Source organism: Azolla caroliniana, unplaced genomic scaffold, assembly GCF_043228905.1.
Source record: "Azolla caroliniana isolate FFs.n. ecotype wild unplaced genomic scaffold, voAzoCaro1.0.p SCAF_17, whole genome shotgun sequence".
Lineage (NCBI taxonomy): Eukaryota > Viridiplantae > Streptophyta > Polypodiopsida > Salviniales > Salviniaceae > Azolla > Azolla caroliniana.
Window position 1 is genome coordinate 4,006,897 of NW_028230452.1, and position 15,864 is coordinate 4,022,760.

General features: G+C 38.8%; 1 protein-coding gene across 1 annotated transcript; it reads left to right on the forward strand.

The window, feature by feature from the left end:
- Positions 1 to 5,788: 5,788 nt before the first annotated feature.
- Positions 5,789 to 15,495, forward strand: FTSH12 (FTSH protease 12). Its single transcript, XM_087333057.1, has 19 exons — positions 5,789 to 6,381; positions 7,347 to 7,522; positions 8,475 to 8,728; positions 8,814 to 9,073; positions 9,184 to 9,261; positions 9,342 to 9,569; positions 9,655 to 9,795; positions 10,656 to 10,826; positions 10,908 to 11,020; positions 11,123 to 11,339; positions 11,421 to 11,492; positions 11,569 to 11,688; positions 12,044 to 12,160; positions 12,246 to 12,422; positions 13,274 to 13,393; positions 13,469 to 13,543; positions 14,297 to 14,404; positions 14,562 to 14,645; positions 14,906 to 15,495. Exons 1-19 carry the CDS (start codon positions 5,866 to 5,868, stop codon positions 14,978 to 14,980), a joined length of 3,102 nt encoding a protein of 1,033 aa, XP_087189183.1. The 5' UTR covers positions 5,789 to 5,865; the 3' UTR covers positions 14,981 to 15,495.
- The last annotated feature ends 369 nt before the right edge of the window (positions 15,496 to 15,864 follow it).

The following is a 15,864-nucleotide window of genomic DNA, read 5'->3' on the forward strand; positions in this document are numbered from 1 at the left end:
TAGTTTCCCCCTCTGAACCGAATGTCGGGTAGTCTCGTTGAGACAACCGAAGGCTAATGGGGAGTGGGGTTGAAGCATATTTTGCCAATTGCATGTTGAAGCGTTCGAGGACACGTCTAATATAGTCGGATCGGGACAGAAACAATTGTCTGCAATTTGATTCCGACTAATCTTCATGCCGAGAATGTGTCTTGCTGGACCGAGGTTCTTCATGGCAAACTTCAACCGTAGTTGCCGAACAAGTTCCACAAGCTCTCCGGCATGCTGATCAGAGAGTAGCATATCGTCCACGTAGATGATGAGGAAGATGGGTGACCCATCTCGAATTGTTTTCGTAAAGAGATAGTGGTCTTCATCGCTCTTAGAGAAACTGACCGACTAGATGAAGTCGTCGAACTTCTTATACCAATGTCGCAATGCCTGTTTCAAGCCATAAAGACTCTTCTTGAGTCAGCATACTAGATGTTCTTGGCCGAGTACTGTAAAGCCTTTCAGCTGCTCCATAAAAATTTCCTCCTCTAGGTCACCATGGAGGAATGTCGTTTTGACATTTAGCTGAATCAACTCCAAATTCTCAGCTACCACGACACCAATCATAAAGCGGAGGATTATTATTTTCACCACTGGTGAAAAATTTTCATTGAAGTCGACGTCGTATTCCTGTCAAAAACCCTTCGCTACTAATCTAGCCTTGAATTTCGGGGTTGCCGAATCAGACGTCTCTTTAATTCTATAAACCCACTTGCACGGAAAGGCACGTCAATTTTTTGGTAGTTCGACCAAGTTCCAGGTCTTGTTCACTCGAATGGAGGTCATTTCAGACTCCATCCCCAAATGCCATGTGACCGAATCGGCAGATGCAGATGCTTCTTCGTATGACGTTGGTTCGCTAACATCTGTAAAGAAAATTTCAGTAGAGTACCTCTCTGGAGGTTGTGTTAGTCACTGGATCTTCGAGGTATTATTGGACTTGTCGCATCAGGTGTTGGGGTGAGATGATCTAGAGCTGAACTATTCAGCGGTTCCGAGTCGAACGTTGTCAAGTTTGGGCTTGAGGATTCGGCTACCCGTGAAGTTGATCTCGTGTTATGGGTTGGGCCTTCATGAAGGGTTGACACTTCGGAAAAATTTACCCTTCGCACTTCAATAGGCCTTTCGGTTGTCTTATGCATAGCCGACTAATTGAACACTATGTCTAAACTTTGAACAATTTGTCTGTGCTCAGAGTCCTAGAGTTGGTATCCGATTTCGCCATCTAGTCCATAGCCTAGGAAAATGCATTTCCTGGACCTTGGTGCAAGTTTGTAGCTATCATCTTTCGGTATGAGGGCGTATGCCTCACACCTGAAGATCCTCTCAACTTGTCGTAATTCTCTTTACTACCGATCCATAAGTCCTAGAGGCCTACTCAGCGACATATCGATAATCTGTATTGTCGTAAGTAGGGCCTCTGCCCAGAAGCCATCCGACGGTCCGGAGTGTTGGAGCATGGAAACTATCCTTTCTTGAATTGTCTGATTCATCCTCTCGGAAACTTCGTTCTGCTCCGAGCTATGGGGTGTGATGCCGACCTTGTTGAGGTGACTGAGTTGTCCATGCCATAGTGATGACACGGGAATGTCAACCAGAAACAAGCCACCCTCTCTGAGTGTGTCGTATAACGGGTACAACAAATGTACTTTCAGTCCTTGAGCAAGTAGGAGGTTCCCCTTGTGGAGTGTCCACCCTACTGATGAGAAGCTGGCATGGATGGCGTCTTTGTCCAATTGTCCGACTGAGGTCAAAGGTCTTGAGAGTTTAGGTATGTGTCAGACATTGTGTAGTACCAATGTAGAGCCACCTAGAAGGTTGTGCTCTATGGTGCCGATTCCAATTATTGCATAATGTTGCGAATTTCAGACTCGGACTGAGTCGGAATATCCGGTTGAGTATTGCCGAAATTGGGATCGATGAGGGATCACGTGATATGAAGCGCCCGAGTCCAAGAGGCAAGTGCTTGACTCTTCCATCGTAAGCAGAACTTCTGATTCAACTGATTTTTCAATGAACAAGATGGTTGGGTCATTCGACAGTATTTTAGCCGAAGAGCCGACATAATTGACCTCCTCATGACGGCCACTCTTTTGATCAGCTCACTGAGCCTTATCATTTTTGGCTTTGAGTGCGTGGCAATCGGCTTTGATGTGTCTGGGTTTCTAGCAATAATTGCAAACTCGATTATCCCGGGACTTGCTCCGAGTTCGCTGGTTGTTCGGCTGCCGTGAAGAACCTCTTCCTTGACTATTCGATCGGTCAATCGAACCTTGTACTACGTAAGTGTCTTTTGCGAAATCTTTAGCAAACAATTTTGTTCAAGCTGCTTTAGTCAGAATTGCACTCGTGACTGAGGAGTACTTAACAGCAACAGTCGACGCATTGCACACAGTTGTAACAAAAGTTTCCCACAAAGGGGGCAGACTACTCATAAGCAGCATTGCTCTTAGTTCATCCTCGATAGTCATCCCTTAAGCCACAATTTGGGAACTTAAGCTTTCGTACTCGTTGAGTTGTGCCTGGACCGAATCGGATTCTTTCATCCAAAGGTTATAAAGGCATCAAATTAGATATATCTTCGTAGCAGCTACTGTCACGGACAAGTATAATAGAGCAAAGAGGAGCCAAGACTAGAACACAAGAGAGAGGAAAAGAACAAGAACTCAACTTATACAATCCATAATTGGTGTTGTTCACCTTGATTAGAATCAAGGTGCACCTGAGTATTTATACAATAAGGTAGGGCTATGTAAGCTAACTAGAAATAGAGGATGCATGAGGATGCATGCAATGGAGAATGCATGCAATAGAGAATGCATGAGAATATGTGCAAGCTAGAAACTTCTAATGTTCAATCTACACTACATAAAGTGGATTTGGTACAAGGTAGCTCAATTGGTAGGGTTGCCCAATAGAGACTATGAGGTCTTGGGTTCAATCCCTACCTTCCTCTGTGACATATGTCTATGACATTATCCTCCCTCTAAGGCTGCCTCCTTACACCCCCGACCGGTTTATGAGGGAATCTTTGATGAAAAGCGTGAATTGCCTCCGGCGCATTTTGTACATGTGTAATTGGTTCCCATGTGGCGTCCGAAAGAGGGTAACCTTTCCATAAGACCAAGTATTGAAGTTTTCGATGATGCAAGTGGGAGTCGAGGATCCGGTCAACCTCGTACTCCTCACCCTAAACCCAAACCCCCCTTGACTATCAGGTAGTCTTGCATCTGCTCCTTCCAGAAGTTGATGTTCGATCTGTCGAATTTCCTCAGACTCACCTCTAAAGAGCTGGATATTGATGCCATGTGTGTCGGTAGGGTGAACTCTATTCGGGGTCGACTACGAACGGTGGTTGGGTGCAGCCAATTGGCTCACCCGAATTGTTCTAGTCGGATTCGAACACAAGGTTAATTGATTTTGACTTGTTGGTGGATTCTGTCCGAGGTGGTTACAATCAATTGACTTTGCCGAATTGAACACGAACGTGCCAATTAGCCGATAGTATTTCGAATGTTGCGAGATTCGATCCCTGAGTGACTACTGTTTATCAACTAGTCGAATTGGATCCGAGTTTTGCCGATTTCGAAATACCGATCAAAGTTTTTTTTGTGTCGATTACCTAGGTCGATCTTGTTTCGGGTGATAGCAACGATGAGAGGGACGGAGGCGACTGGTCCTCCCGAATGTCATTCAATCGAACGAAACACGAATTGGGGTTGTTCCTTGGAGCCGATTTCGCTTCGAGTGATTACGGTGAGTGAATGAATGGCGTCAGATGGCCTATTCAATTTTTGCCTAATCGAATGAAGCGCAAGTGTGATTTGATCAAGAGAAGGGTCTCACTCCGAATAGCGACAATCACAATGTCAAAGTGCAGCTGACTGACTTCGAGAGTGATTTCGAGCAATAGGGTGCAGACCTTTAGTTGTCTCTCTTCATCAAATATGATCTTGTCGAGAGTTGCCAGTTGAGGTCTTCACGGTGTACAATGGAAGAGTTGTTGATGGAGACAAAGTAGACGGCGACAACAGAATCGAGAACGCCAAGCTCTGATACTAGTCATCTAGTGCGGAACATATCAACATTCTTCTTAAGAGAAAATCATAAACAAATACAATCAAGGTAGATTGACGGCAACAGAGACAGAGAACAATGAGTCACTTAGAACGCACGCGAGAGAGAGACGTTGGGCACAAGATGAACTATATTTTCTCAACCACCAAACTAGGTTACAAAGTCAGTTTATATATTGACTAACTTAGGGCAATTGCCCTTCTCGCTATTTACATAAATAGCCTAAACCTAGTGTGTACAAAAGGGACAAATGTGAATACATCCATTAGAGACCCGTATTCGACACCAGGATGCCGAACGGCAATCGCACGGGCTCAATGGCAAATATTGTGTTTGACCGGTTTCGGGTAGCAATTGAAGAGCTTACGAGTTCAAGCACCCGGATATCCACACGCAATCAGAAATAGAAGAGAGATGACTCAGGGATGTTGGGCACAAAGAGAGACTCAACGATGATTAACGATTTAACAAAGAAAAAAAGAAGAAGGAAAAGAATACAACCGAACTCGGCCGACAAAAGAGCTTCAAACTCTCTACACTCACACCCACGCATACACTGATATCAATGGACCTATGGTCGGGAGCACACAAGCTTCCTATGCAAGCAAGGAACTCCATAGCATAGGATGAATACACTTCGACCGAATGTTCAGCTCTCAAACCAACAACACTTCGACCTCCCAAAATCGTCGATCCCTTCTCAGTCTTCTCTCCCTCTTGTTATAGTTTAGGGAGAGACCTTTACATCAAGATGTTAAGACAACCACTTTCAATCCCCGATTCTCTCCTCGATCTCCTCCAATCAAACACTCACTTTTATTCCTCTATTCTTGTGACCATAAAGTGCCTACAAAATCCCTTCTACCTAGTATTCCTCAACACTCAACTAATGCTATGTTATTTACACACATTTGTACATAAAGACTATTTTGTGTGCATCTGTGCACACCCTCGTTCCCACACTCTCCGACCCCTTTTCTCCTTGTAGCCAAAATTCCCCATGACACCGTTTTTCGTATCACTTCATTCATTCTTTATCTTTCTTGAGCTCATACTCTCTCAACCTCCCAATCACTCTAATTATTGGTTAGGGTTAAAAGTACATTGTAAATTTGTTGTGATCAAGGACTGATACACAATCTGTTGGTAACCTTGTCTGTTTTTATTGCTTTGCATTTTGCCTTTATTGTTTTTATTTGATTAAAGCCATTAAGTGTGTTGGTTAACCCTATTCTAGCAGTCGAATCCTTTGTTGAGACCAAATGGGTGTGATATTGAGAGAGACTTAGTTAGTGAGAGAGCATCTAGGTGACAAAGACATACTCATTGGAAAAAAACACCTAGGTGATGAAACAAGATGGAAACTTAGGGAGTGGCCTGAATCTGGAGAGATGCATTCCATTGAGCAAGGCACCTAACGCGGACTCATGTCCGAACTTGTCGGAACGAAAGGGTGAGTGTCATTGGGTCACACCTTCAACTCGAGCAAAGATAGATAATATGTACAACTGAAAGAAAGTTTTTGTTCGTTAATCCATCGTGTCCCCCGCCCATCCGTGTGTGGCGAGAAACTTTGTTGTCCCAAGTAGCCCAAAAGCTAAAACCCCACAATTCCCCTCACAAACAAAACAAGAAAGACTTGTTTTCTATAATACATACATTATACATATATACATATGTATATATAACCTTCACCCCCAATCCTCTCTGTTCCTGTCTCAGTCTCTTGTCTCTGTCCCAGAGAAGAGGTGACCATCCATGGAAGCTGTGGCGCTCAACCAACCCTGCCCATCCTTCACATCCTTCTTCTCTCCCCCTAATTCCATCCATGGAATCCCCAAGAGACAGAAAAGGACCAGACTGAAACAGAGGCATGGTTCTCTTTCCAGAACTTCTTCTTCTTCTTCTTCTTCTTCTTCTTCTTCTTCTTTTCAAGTTAGGGCAATGAAACAAGAGAATGCAGGCCAAGGAACTCCCTTTCGCAACAATGAAAATAATTCTGGCAGTAAATATAGCTTATCTTCTCTCAAACATGCGATTGTGCTGGGTACTTCTCACTTCTCTGAGGAATTTCGAGAAGAGATTCGCAATGAAATAGGTATTGATTTGAACGAGATTTATCTTTCTCTCGTCGAATATTTTGAGAGGAAAAGACTTGAAGTCAGTCACTTTGTACATCAAGCAAAGAAGAAAACAGAGGATTTAACGAATGAGGTAACCAGGAGACAATTTTGGCAAAGTTTCTCAGCTTGGAACCGCATTGAGTTATGGAAGGTACATACTGGAGAAGTAATTCTATATTTCCACAAAAAGATACATTCCCGAGAAGTGTTTTCATAATGCTGTGGAAGGTGTATATTTGAGAATTAATTTAATATCTCAAAAAAATATTCACTTCTGCTAAAGAATTTCATAGTTATTTGAAAAGTGCATACATGAAGTGATTTCTTAATTCTTTGCATTGCTGATGTATGCGATATATAATGTATATATGTATATATTTTTAAAGTAATTTCACTATGATACAGAAGGTACATACCGGAAGTAGTCATAATGCGATATCCATGAATGCTAGAGAAACGGGTCTTTTTTATTATTATCCAAGCTCATTGTTAATCATAACTAAATGAAAATCATTTGCCAAATAGATGGATAGACTTTACCATCATCCATAGAGGTAGAACGTAACCAATGGAATCAAAAGTATCATGGACGAAGACTGAACTCAATTTAAATATTTCATTGATATGAAAAATGAATGAAATTAATATGTGAAATTTGGTGAACATTAAGATTTAATCAATCATCAGAACGAAACTCAAAAGCCAGGTCTATTCTTTATCATGCCAAAAGACTGTGACAACTTATGGATTAGAAGTAGTAAGATACACAAATGGCTTCACTAAAGGATTTTTGGGTATGTGAGAAGAGCTAACCATGAAACCTGCATGTTTCTACCCTTGTATCTTTGGCGTATATGGAGAACAACAGTTTGTAGTTGCGTGATTTAACATAGGCTCATGAATCGTTGAAAACATATTTAAATAACGGAAAATGGTTGAACCGGCAATATTTATCTGGGGTTCATTATTGGTGTATTATCTGGTTCTTAAATCACAGATCCACATCTGAATTTATAGTGTTTGTGAGAGTTGCAAAAAGGGGCATATATATGAAGAATATGAATTTAGTCGTGTGCCAATTGTAATTGATGATAAAAGATTTCTGTGTATTATCAGGACATAAAATCATGGGATGCTGAACGGTTCGCAGTATGTGCAGTGTTTATACTTGTGGTTGCAGCAACTTTTCGATCTCTTTATAATATTTCATCTAGACCACGGATGACTAAGGAAATGGCCAATTCATACATGGAGACTGTCATTCCTGAACCCACCATAGAGAATGTTAGAACGTAAGTACATTTTTGTTCGTATATGATTACTAACGAAATACCTATCTATTAATGAAAAGCTCTAAAAGCATTACGCTACAAGTATTGCAACCAAATTTCTGGGCAAATGTTTCTTGTACATCGAACCCTTCAATTTGGGAGTATCCTCGCGCCACTAGCCTGGCCAAGGAATCTCAAATATAAAATATCATTGAACAGATATAACACATTGGTTAGCATAAACAATGTTACCACTGCTAAAAATACAAGAAAGCAGATACTATGTAAAATGATATTCTCAAGTTGTGATTGTTTTCTTATCATTATATAGGATGACACCTTGTGTGGGCAGGGACATTCAGTAGTTATGATCTGAGACACCCTTCATGAGAACATGGTTACCTCTGGTTGTGGTACTGTGGTTGTGAACCAATTTAAGCCTTAGCCTCTAAATATGCACACATTGGGATGGGAACCACATTTAGTGTAGATTCACTCACCAATATTTAGTTTGACATTTGTTTATTTGTTATATTCTTCTCCTTGTCATTCATGCACTCATGCAGCCGCATTTGCCCTGGAATCGAAAAGTATTGTAGGGCCTCTGTTGTGCAGTGTGTCATCAGGGAGAATGCTAGATGCAGTGATTTTATACCCATATTTTCTCTTAAAAAATGTTTCAAATCAGATCTTTATTATTGATTGTTGAATTTCATGAAGAGGTTGATCATTATTGATCGTTTCAAACCAGATCTTCATATTTCTCTCTCTGGGTTTATTCAGGAACTGCCAATTTGACATCTAGAAAACATGCAACAGCTGATGTTGCATGCTCATTGAAACTTAAGGGAATGCTCTCAAGTTGACCACTTTTTGTCTTTCTTGTCCAATTCTCAAGAAAGATACATCACTTTCTTATTTTAACTTAAAAAATAATGTAGATGCTGTATTCCTGACGTTGAAAGGCTTGCAGGTTACAGAAGGGAATTTGGCGGCGAAAAATGCCATATGGATTTAGAATGCAGCGTTATATTCGAGGACCAGATGGTGCATTGCACCAGGATTTGTCGTATGTTGGTGAAAACCCTTGGGATGAGAGTGCAGATTTAGATTCTCATCCTAACACGAATGAGTTGCTCAATGAAAATCCCAATCTTGCAGAAGAACAAATAGAGGAATTGAAAAATAAAGCATCAGAGATTGATTTGCAAATGGAAGTGGGCAGATGTAAGCTATCAATAAAGTTTGATTCTCTAAAGTGTATTATAAACAGGTAAAGTTTTTTTTTATCATAACAGAGTATGTCTTGCAGCAAAGATGTCCTGGCAGGAAAGACTTATTGAATGGGATAAAATATTGGAAAGTGAAGAGCTAAAAGATCAGCTTTTAGCAGAGAAAAGCAAGTTTGTCATCCCTGTTAACCTAGATAAAGCTAGGGAAAACCTGTTAAAGAGAAAGAAGAAACAGGTAGCCTCAGTGCCATCAACAGCATATCTTGTGTCAAGAAAGTGGTGGCAGTATCGGCCAAAATTACCATATATGTTCTTCCTCTCCAAGGTGGAGAGAGGAGAGGTATAATAGTTTACTTGAATCCTCTATTTCAGGGTAAAATTGGTTTTCAAATTAGGAAATATTTGGCTTAGTTTGCAATATAAGGTCCTTATTACATGCATTCCTAACAGGTTGAGTCTGCAGTATACTCTGAAGATACAACAAAGCTTTATGTAAGAATGAAAGAAGGTTTTCCTGCAGACTACATTGTATGTATCACATCCTCCTCTGCAATATCTCATTGACTCTCTTAAAATTTGTTGTTTATCTTGTTGATTTGATGATGTAGGTTGATATACCAGTTGATCCATATTTGTTCGATCTGTTGAAGAACTCCGATGTAAAATTAGATATGATAATCCAAAGTGAATGGTCTTACTATGCAAGAGCATTTCTCATTCTTGCTCCTAGTTTGATTATTCTTCTCCGTATCAGAAATCTATCACTTAGTCTATTGGAAGAGACCGCTGAAAAGATAATTGACCTGTTGAAGATGGACCGGAAACATCTTATCTTGGTAATAATTGTGTTTCTGATGAATGCCTAAAGTCTTAATCATTTCTTTCACAATACGTGATATTAGCTGGAAATTTGGTTTGTAGCCTGAGGATGCTGCCCAAAAAGCAAAGTCAGAGTATAAAGATGTTGTGATAGGAGAGAATGTGTGGAGAACTTTGGAAGAAATCATGGGATATATGCGTGAACCAATGAGATACTATGATAGAGGAATACGTCTTCCAAGGGTAAGTTGGCAAATTCCCCATTTTATCATGCATTTCAATTGTGCATGATAATAGTGATTGTCGACACATTAGATCAAAATGATAGGCTGACAATCATAAATGAATTCAAACATTAAAAACAAAGTAAATTGAAATGGAATTTCATGGGTTCCTAGTTTGTTGGTTATGCCACCTTAGGGACATGAAATAAATTAACCCAAGGCAAGCCAAAATCAGAGTATATGTTACTCATCAAATAAGGCTTCTGTATTGGCCTCCCGCACCTTTTGTAGAATATGAGGGTTTCCTTCCTCTTTGTTAGACTAGGTTCTTGATGTTGCCCTATATTAGGTGTTTTAGTTGAAGAACCCTCTTTTATTCTGAAGATCTGAATATTCTGGAGTCTTAATGGCAATTATTTTTTCTAATGTTTTAGCCAAGTTGTGTGTCATCTAGGACTGGTGCCCAAAGTTAATTCTTTACACTTGCATTATACATTCATAATGTCTCAAAGAATTCTGACTGTATATACAACAAATCAGGCTTATGCCAGATCAAATTAGAACATTCTAACGTGGCCAGAAACCAGTAGAGAGCTTCTGATATAAAAAGTGTATACTAATACGATAGTAAGTAGTACAAGAGTAGGCACCAAGAGATATATCACTGTTGACCGACTGAACCTTAATGCAATGATGGAATATTTCTTCCATTCACATACGTATCATGCGTCTCTTCCTGTTTAACGTTCATAATGGTACCGATTCACCAATTTTTTACTGCGTCAAAATGGTACCGATTCCTGTTTAACGTTCGAAATGGTACCAATTCATCTAAATTTGATGACTGCTAAAAGATGAATGACTTAATTATTTGGTTAGGGTATACTCATCAGTGGCCCACCAGGAACTGGTAAAACCCTCCTTGCAAGGGCAATAGCGAGAGAAAGTGGATTGCCGTTTGTGTTTGCTTCGGGGGCAGAGTTTGTAGAATCAAGCTCAGGAGATGGTCCTGAAAAAGTTTTCAACATTTTTTTCACAGCCCGAGCTAATGTATACAGTTCATTTGTTAAACTTCCTTCTTTATGATGCACATGTTTTTTTGTCTTTGCTGAATGCCTTCTATACTTTCAGGCCCCATCTTTCATATTTATTGATGAGATTGATGCATTAGCTGGGAAAGGTGTTAATGATGATCCTGAACGAAGAGCAACTTTTGATCAGCTCCTATCAGAGCTAGATGGCTTGTACATACCTTCTTATATTAGATCTATTTTTTGAACAGCGTATTGCTCTTAATACGTACACATGAAGTGGGGTAAAGAAATAATTTATTCTTTTAATTGTAGGCCAGAGGATACAGACATGGATAGGTTCTCCAAAAGGCAAGCAGTTGTTCTTATCTGTGCCACCAATCGACCTGAAGAATTGCATGATAGTTTTGTGCGCCCAGGACGTATTGACAGAGAGATTCACATAGGCCTTCCTGGAGAGCAGGGACGTTTAGGGATATTTTCTGTTCATAGTGCAGGCAGACGACTTTCTAAAGATGTGAACTTTGGACAGGTTTGCTTGCATGTTACAAAAGATTGCTTTGCTTCTCTTGCGTTAGTAAAGTTACAACTGATATTTCTTCCCAATGTATAGCTTGTTTTCAGGACTGTGGGATATTCTGGAGCTGATATAAGAAATTTAATTAATGAAGCTGGCATCATGGCGGTAAAGAAATTTTATGCTGATGCTTGGGTTATCTAATTGATTCCATATTCTGAGATGGGTAAAAAAACCTTTAAAGGTCCGAAAAGGGAGGGTGGAGATTTTCCAGCAGGACTTTATTGATGTGCTTGACAAACAACTGTTTGAAGGATTGGGGATGTCTATGACAGATGAAGAACAAGCCCGTGCAGAAGAGAAGGTTTGTTGCTAGTGTATTTTCTTGCTTTTTCAGATTAATGGCAGAAACATTTATCCTGTATCTATGGCATTACATTACGTTTTAGTATTCTTTGTTTGATGATGATACTTTGATCCATTACTTTAGATAAACATTAGCGGCTTATACTATTATTTTTCTATATTTTAAATTTGAGGAGTCCACACAGTATGTGCCATGCTATCAGAACACTTTCTATGAACCTTAACCTAATGCACAACTTGACCAATTAAAACTTTCACTGGTTGAAATGCTCAAGTGGAACAAAAGGGGCAAAACGTATAACGAAAGAGAAGATGATGTTTGTATGAGGAGCTTATATTTCCTTATCTTGCAGGTTTCTCCAGAGACTAAACGTTTGCTAGCTGTTCATGAAGCTGGACATGTTCTTTTAGCACACCTATTTCCCCGCTATGATTGGCATGCACTTACTCACTTGCTCCCTGGGGGGAAGGTGATAAAATCAAAATTTTGGTAGCAGTATTTGCAAACATATTTACAAATCAACATAACCTTGAACACATTTTTTGCTATCACAGGAGTCAGCATTGTCTTTATTTTATCCTCGAGAAGAAACCCTTTCAAGCGGTTACACCACAGTGGGCTATCTAAAGATGCACATGGTGGTTGCACATGGTGGTCGTTGTGCAGAGAGACTTGTTTTTGGTGATGATATAACTGATGGTGGACAAGATGATTTGATGAAAATTTCCAAGGTCATCAATTAGGTTTCAAAGTTTAACAAGTCTCATTAAATCCATTCTGTATGCAATAAATAAATAAAGAAAGATTTTGATCATGGACAGAAGCAGGTGGAGAAAAAAAGAAAGAAAGAAATATTAATCTCATCTCAGACCAAAATTGGCCCATGAGATTGTCATAGATTTCGTCCTTCGGAATGAGGCCTTGCTTATTCTGTATGCAAAATACATCATGATCATGATGATTATGTGCCCTTTTTTATGCAAATGTACTACATAGTCATGATCACTACGCAATGCACATTCAGAATGAGGCCTTCAAACCCAATGCTTGTGCAACCTTTCTCATTCTGTATGCAAATTGCATCACGTTCATGATGATTATGTGACCTTTTTTATGCAAATGTCGGACATGGTTGTGATCATTGTAAGCATTCAATGATGTGTGATTAGAAAATAGTGTACCAATGAACTTTCTTTATATGGAAAATGCTGTTGCTTGCCTCTCTGAGATTCTAACACAGGGACCTGTTACAAGATGTTTGTTACCTAGAAATCATAAAAATGATGTCACTAAAAACTGTGAATCTTGATATATAATGATCATTTATATCAGATTTCATGTATACACGTACAATCAGGCATAGGGGGTTGCCACATCAGTCAAACATGTCGTTTGACACATCTTGAAACATTCAAATGACATTAAAGTTCTTTTCTTTGTTAGCTCATATTCTCCCAAACTGACTAAACTTAAGTTATTTAGAAATTAATTGTTTTTGCTTAGCTAACTTAACTGTAATTTTTAATCTCATAAAACTCATTAATGATGTATAAAGCATACACTGAGGTTTTTCTTTGTGCAGATTGCGAGAGAAATTGCCATTAGTCATGCCAGTCCAAGGCTAGGTCTCTACCCAATGCTTTGGAAAGATAAATTTGATCCTCCAGTTCCTGCAGATCAAGTTGATCTTATCCCAAATAATGTAAGGATGTTCCTGTCTCATTTTGCACTTTCCTTCACAATCTTTTCAATGCAACATTTCCTGTTTTGTGCGCAGTGGAGCAGACCTGGTAATAGAATTGCAAATATGACAATGGAACTTTCAGAGATGTTCACTCGGGAGGTTACTAGGGTATGGAAAAAATTCTTTTTATCAACTTGTTTTTACAAACAGAATTCTTGATGAAGACAATTCTCCAACTTTCTGCAAGACAAGGTTTTTTTTTCAGAAATGTTATTGGTGCTCTTTAATGACATTATAAAATATCCATTAAATTGTATAAATGGGACTGTAGAATTTTAGAATACTCAAGATATAAATAATGTCTCCTGAACTTGAATGACAGCCAGATGCTGTAAATGATAAAAGTTGGTGTTTATATCTAACAGAGGGGATTCCACATAGTGAGGAGATGGTAGTAATTTTCATTTTCAACACCTTTTTTAGAGAAGGAGAAAGAAACAAGGTATAAAAATAACAAGGTTGTACACAAATGCTTCCTCAACACGGAGTGCCAGATACCATAAATGATAAAAATTGGTCCATATATCTAACAGAGGGGAAGGAGATTGTAGTAATTTCCATTTCAACACATTAATTTAGAGAAGGATGAGAAAGTAAATCATATGTTTGAGTCAAATGAATATTTCATAGGTATCGAAGTATAAAATGGATATATTATGATCATTTTGAGGCATTATAGGAATTAAAAAACATGGATTTGTGTAAATTGGGGTAAAGAAGCTTGTTAGTATTAGAATTTTTATATTCTCAAATAATGATGCTTTCCAAATATTCACAGTTCTCTAAAAGAACTGCAACTTTACTGTTTAGTCTTTCTGGTGGCCAAGAGTGATTTAGTTTCAATGCTACCTATTGTTACAGTATGCAGATGAAACAGAGGAGGAAGCAATGAGAGGGTTATCCGTGAATCGTCACATTCTCGACGTGTTATCAGAAGAGCTGTTCAAGCGAACAAAGATGAGTGGACTGGTACTAGTCACATCGATTTCAAGCAGACAATTTTGATGAATCCCTACTTTATAATGCAGCCTCACAACTTAATTTCCTAGTTCATACTGATTTTTATTTTGCATAATGCAACTATCATTTATATTAATTGGTGTTGTACCTCGTTTGATGCTAACAGGAAATTTCTGATCTAATAAGGTCGATGAATCCTGTAATGATACCAGATTATTTGAGTGATGAGGTTACAGAGACTGTTACAAAGGTAAATACACCATAACCCAATTAAATTCTTTTTTCCTCTTTAATTAACATATGGAATGACCCCACCTTGCTGAGTATTTCACTGAATACTCCTAAGCTCTCACAAATTTACCATAATGCACCTCTGTAATACAATATTTTCTGCAACATAAGAGGTATTCTGGTATTTTCTGAAAAGTAGGGGGTATTTTGCAACATTACCAGGTATTTTGTTATTTATTTATTTGTAACTAAATATCCGAATTTATGTATTTGGTATAGATGGATGGTCACCCTAAAAACGTTGGTCGATATGAGGAGTTAGACATATGGCAAGCTCCATTACATCGATGCTAAGAAAGGGAGGCTTCATACAATCTAGCTGATGAAACGTACCATTTTTCTTAATATCAGTTGTTTACACTAGCTCTGATCAGCAGCATTCTTATATATTGAACATGAAAATCAATGACAAAGAGGTAACAGTTTGGTTGTGATTGAGTTAAAGAGGCACAGCTGAAGCATTCTTCAGCTTCATGATGAAACCCATGTCGAGATGGGAGGAAGCAACGTGTAATACTTACTATACATACCCATCTAGATGAAAAAGACTACAATTTCTAGAGTTGGTCAAAGAGAGGTTTCCATGTATATGTAATACATTAACGTTATTTGTCATAGGCGCATATTATTAAAATATTATATGTGCCCTCAGTAAGTACCATGTAATTGCTTCCATTTTTCTTACCTTTTAGTTTGCTGTAGTTCAGAATAGGATATTCAACCATATCCTCACATATTGCTTTTCCCTCAACCATCACCCATATCTATTCCGATCTTCAAACTTAATAATAGATCAAAGCATTCCTTAACCTCGTTTGTGTCATGTATGATGTTAATTTTGCATTGTATCCAACCACATTTGCTGTTTTATTGTGTCATGTCTACAATGATATCTACAATGATGTAATGTCTACCTTATGGTTCCTTACAAAATTTATGTTAAATGACAAAATTGGATTATTCAAACACATGTATTTGCACCTCTGATTCTCCAATTTGTGGCATGCCATATACCCAGCAATCACACAATGCAATGAGAGAGAAAGAAAGTTTAAGGTAAACACAAATTTTTGCATCATGGAATACATTTTTTAAGAGTTCCATTGCTGTGAAAAGGTATGAAATAGGCTTGTTACAAGTGGCAGTGGTCTCCTTTCTAACTAATTGTATGATTTGCT

Coding starts and splice junctions, on each gene's coding strand:
- FTSH12 (XM_087333057.1), top strand. CDS start 5,866: ATGGAAGCTGTGGCGCTCAACCAACCCTGCCCATCCTTCACATCCTTC. Junction 8,729..8,813: donor GCAAATGGAAGTGGGCAGAT/GTAAGCTATCAA, acceptor TATGTCTTGCAG/CAAAGATGTCCTGGCAGGAA. Junction 11,340..11,420: donor AAGATGTGAACTTTGGACAG/GTTTGCTTGCAT, acceptor CCCAATGTATAG/CTTGTTTTCAGGACTGTGGG.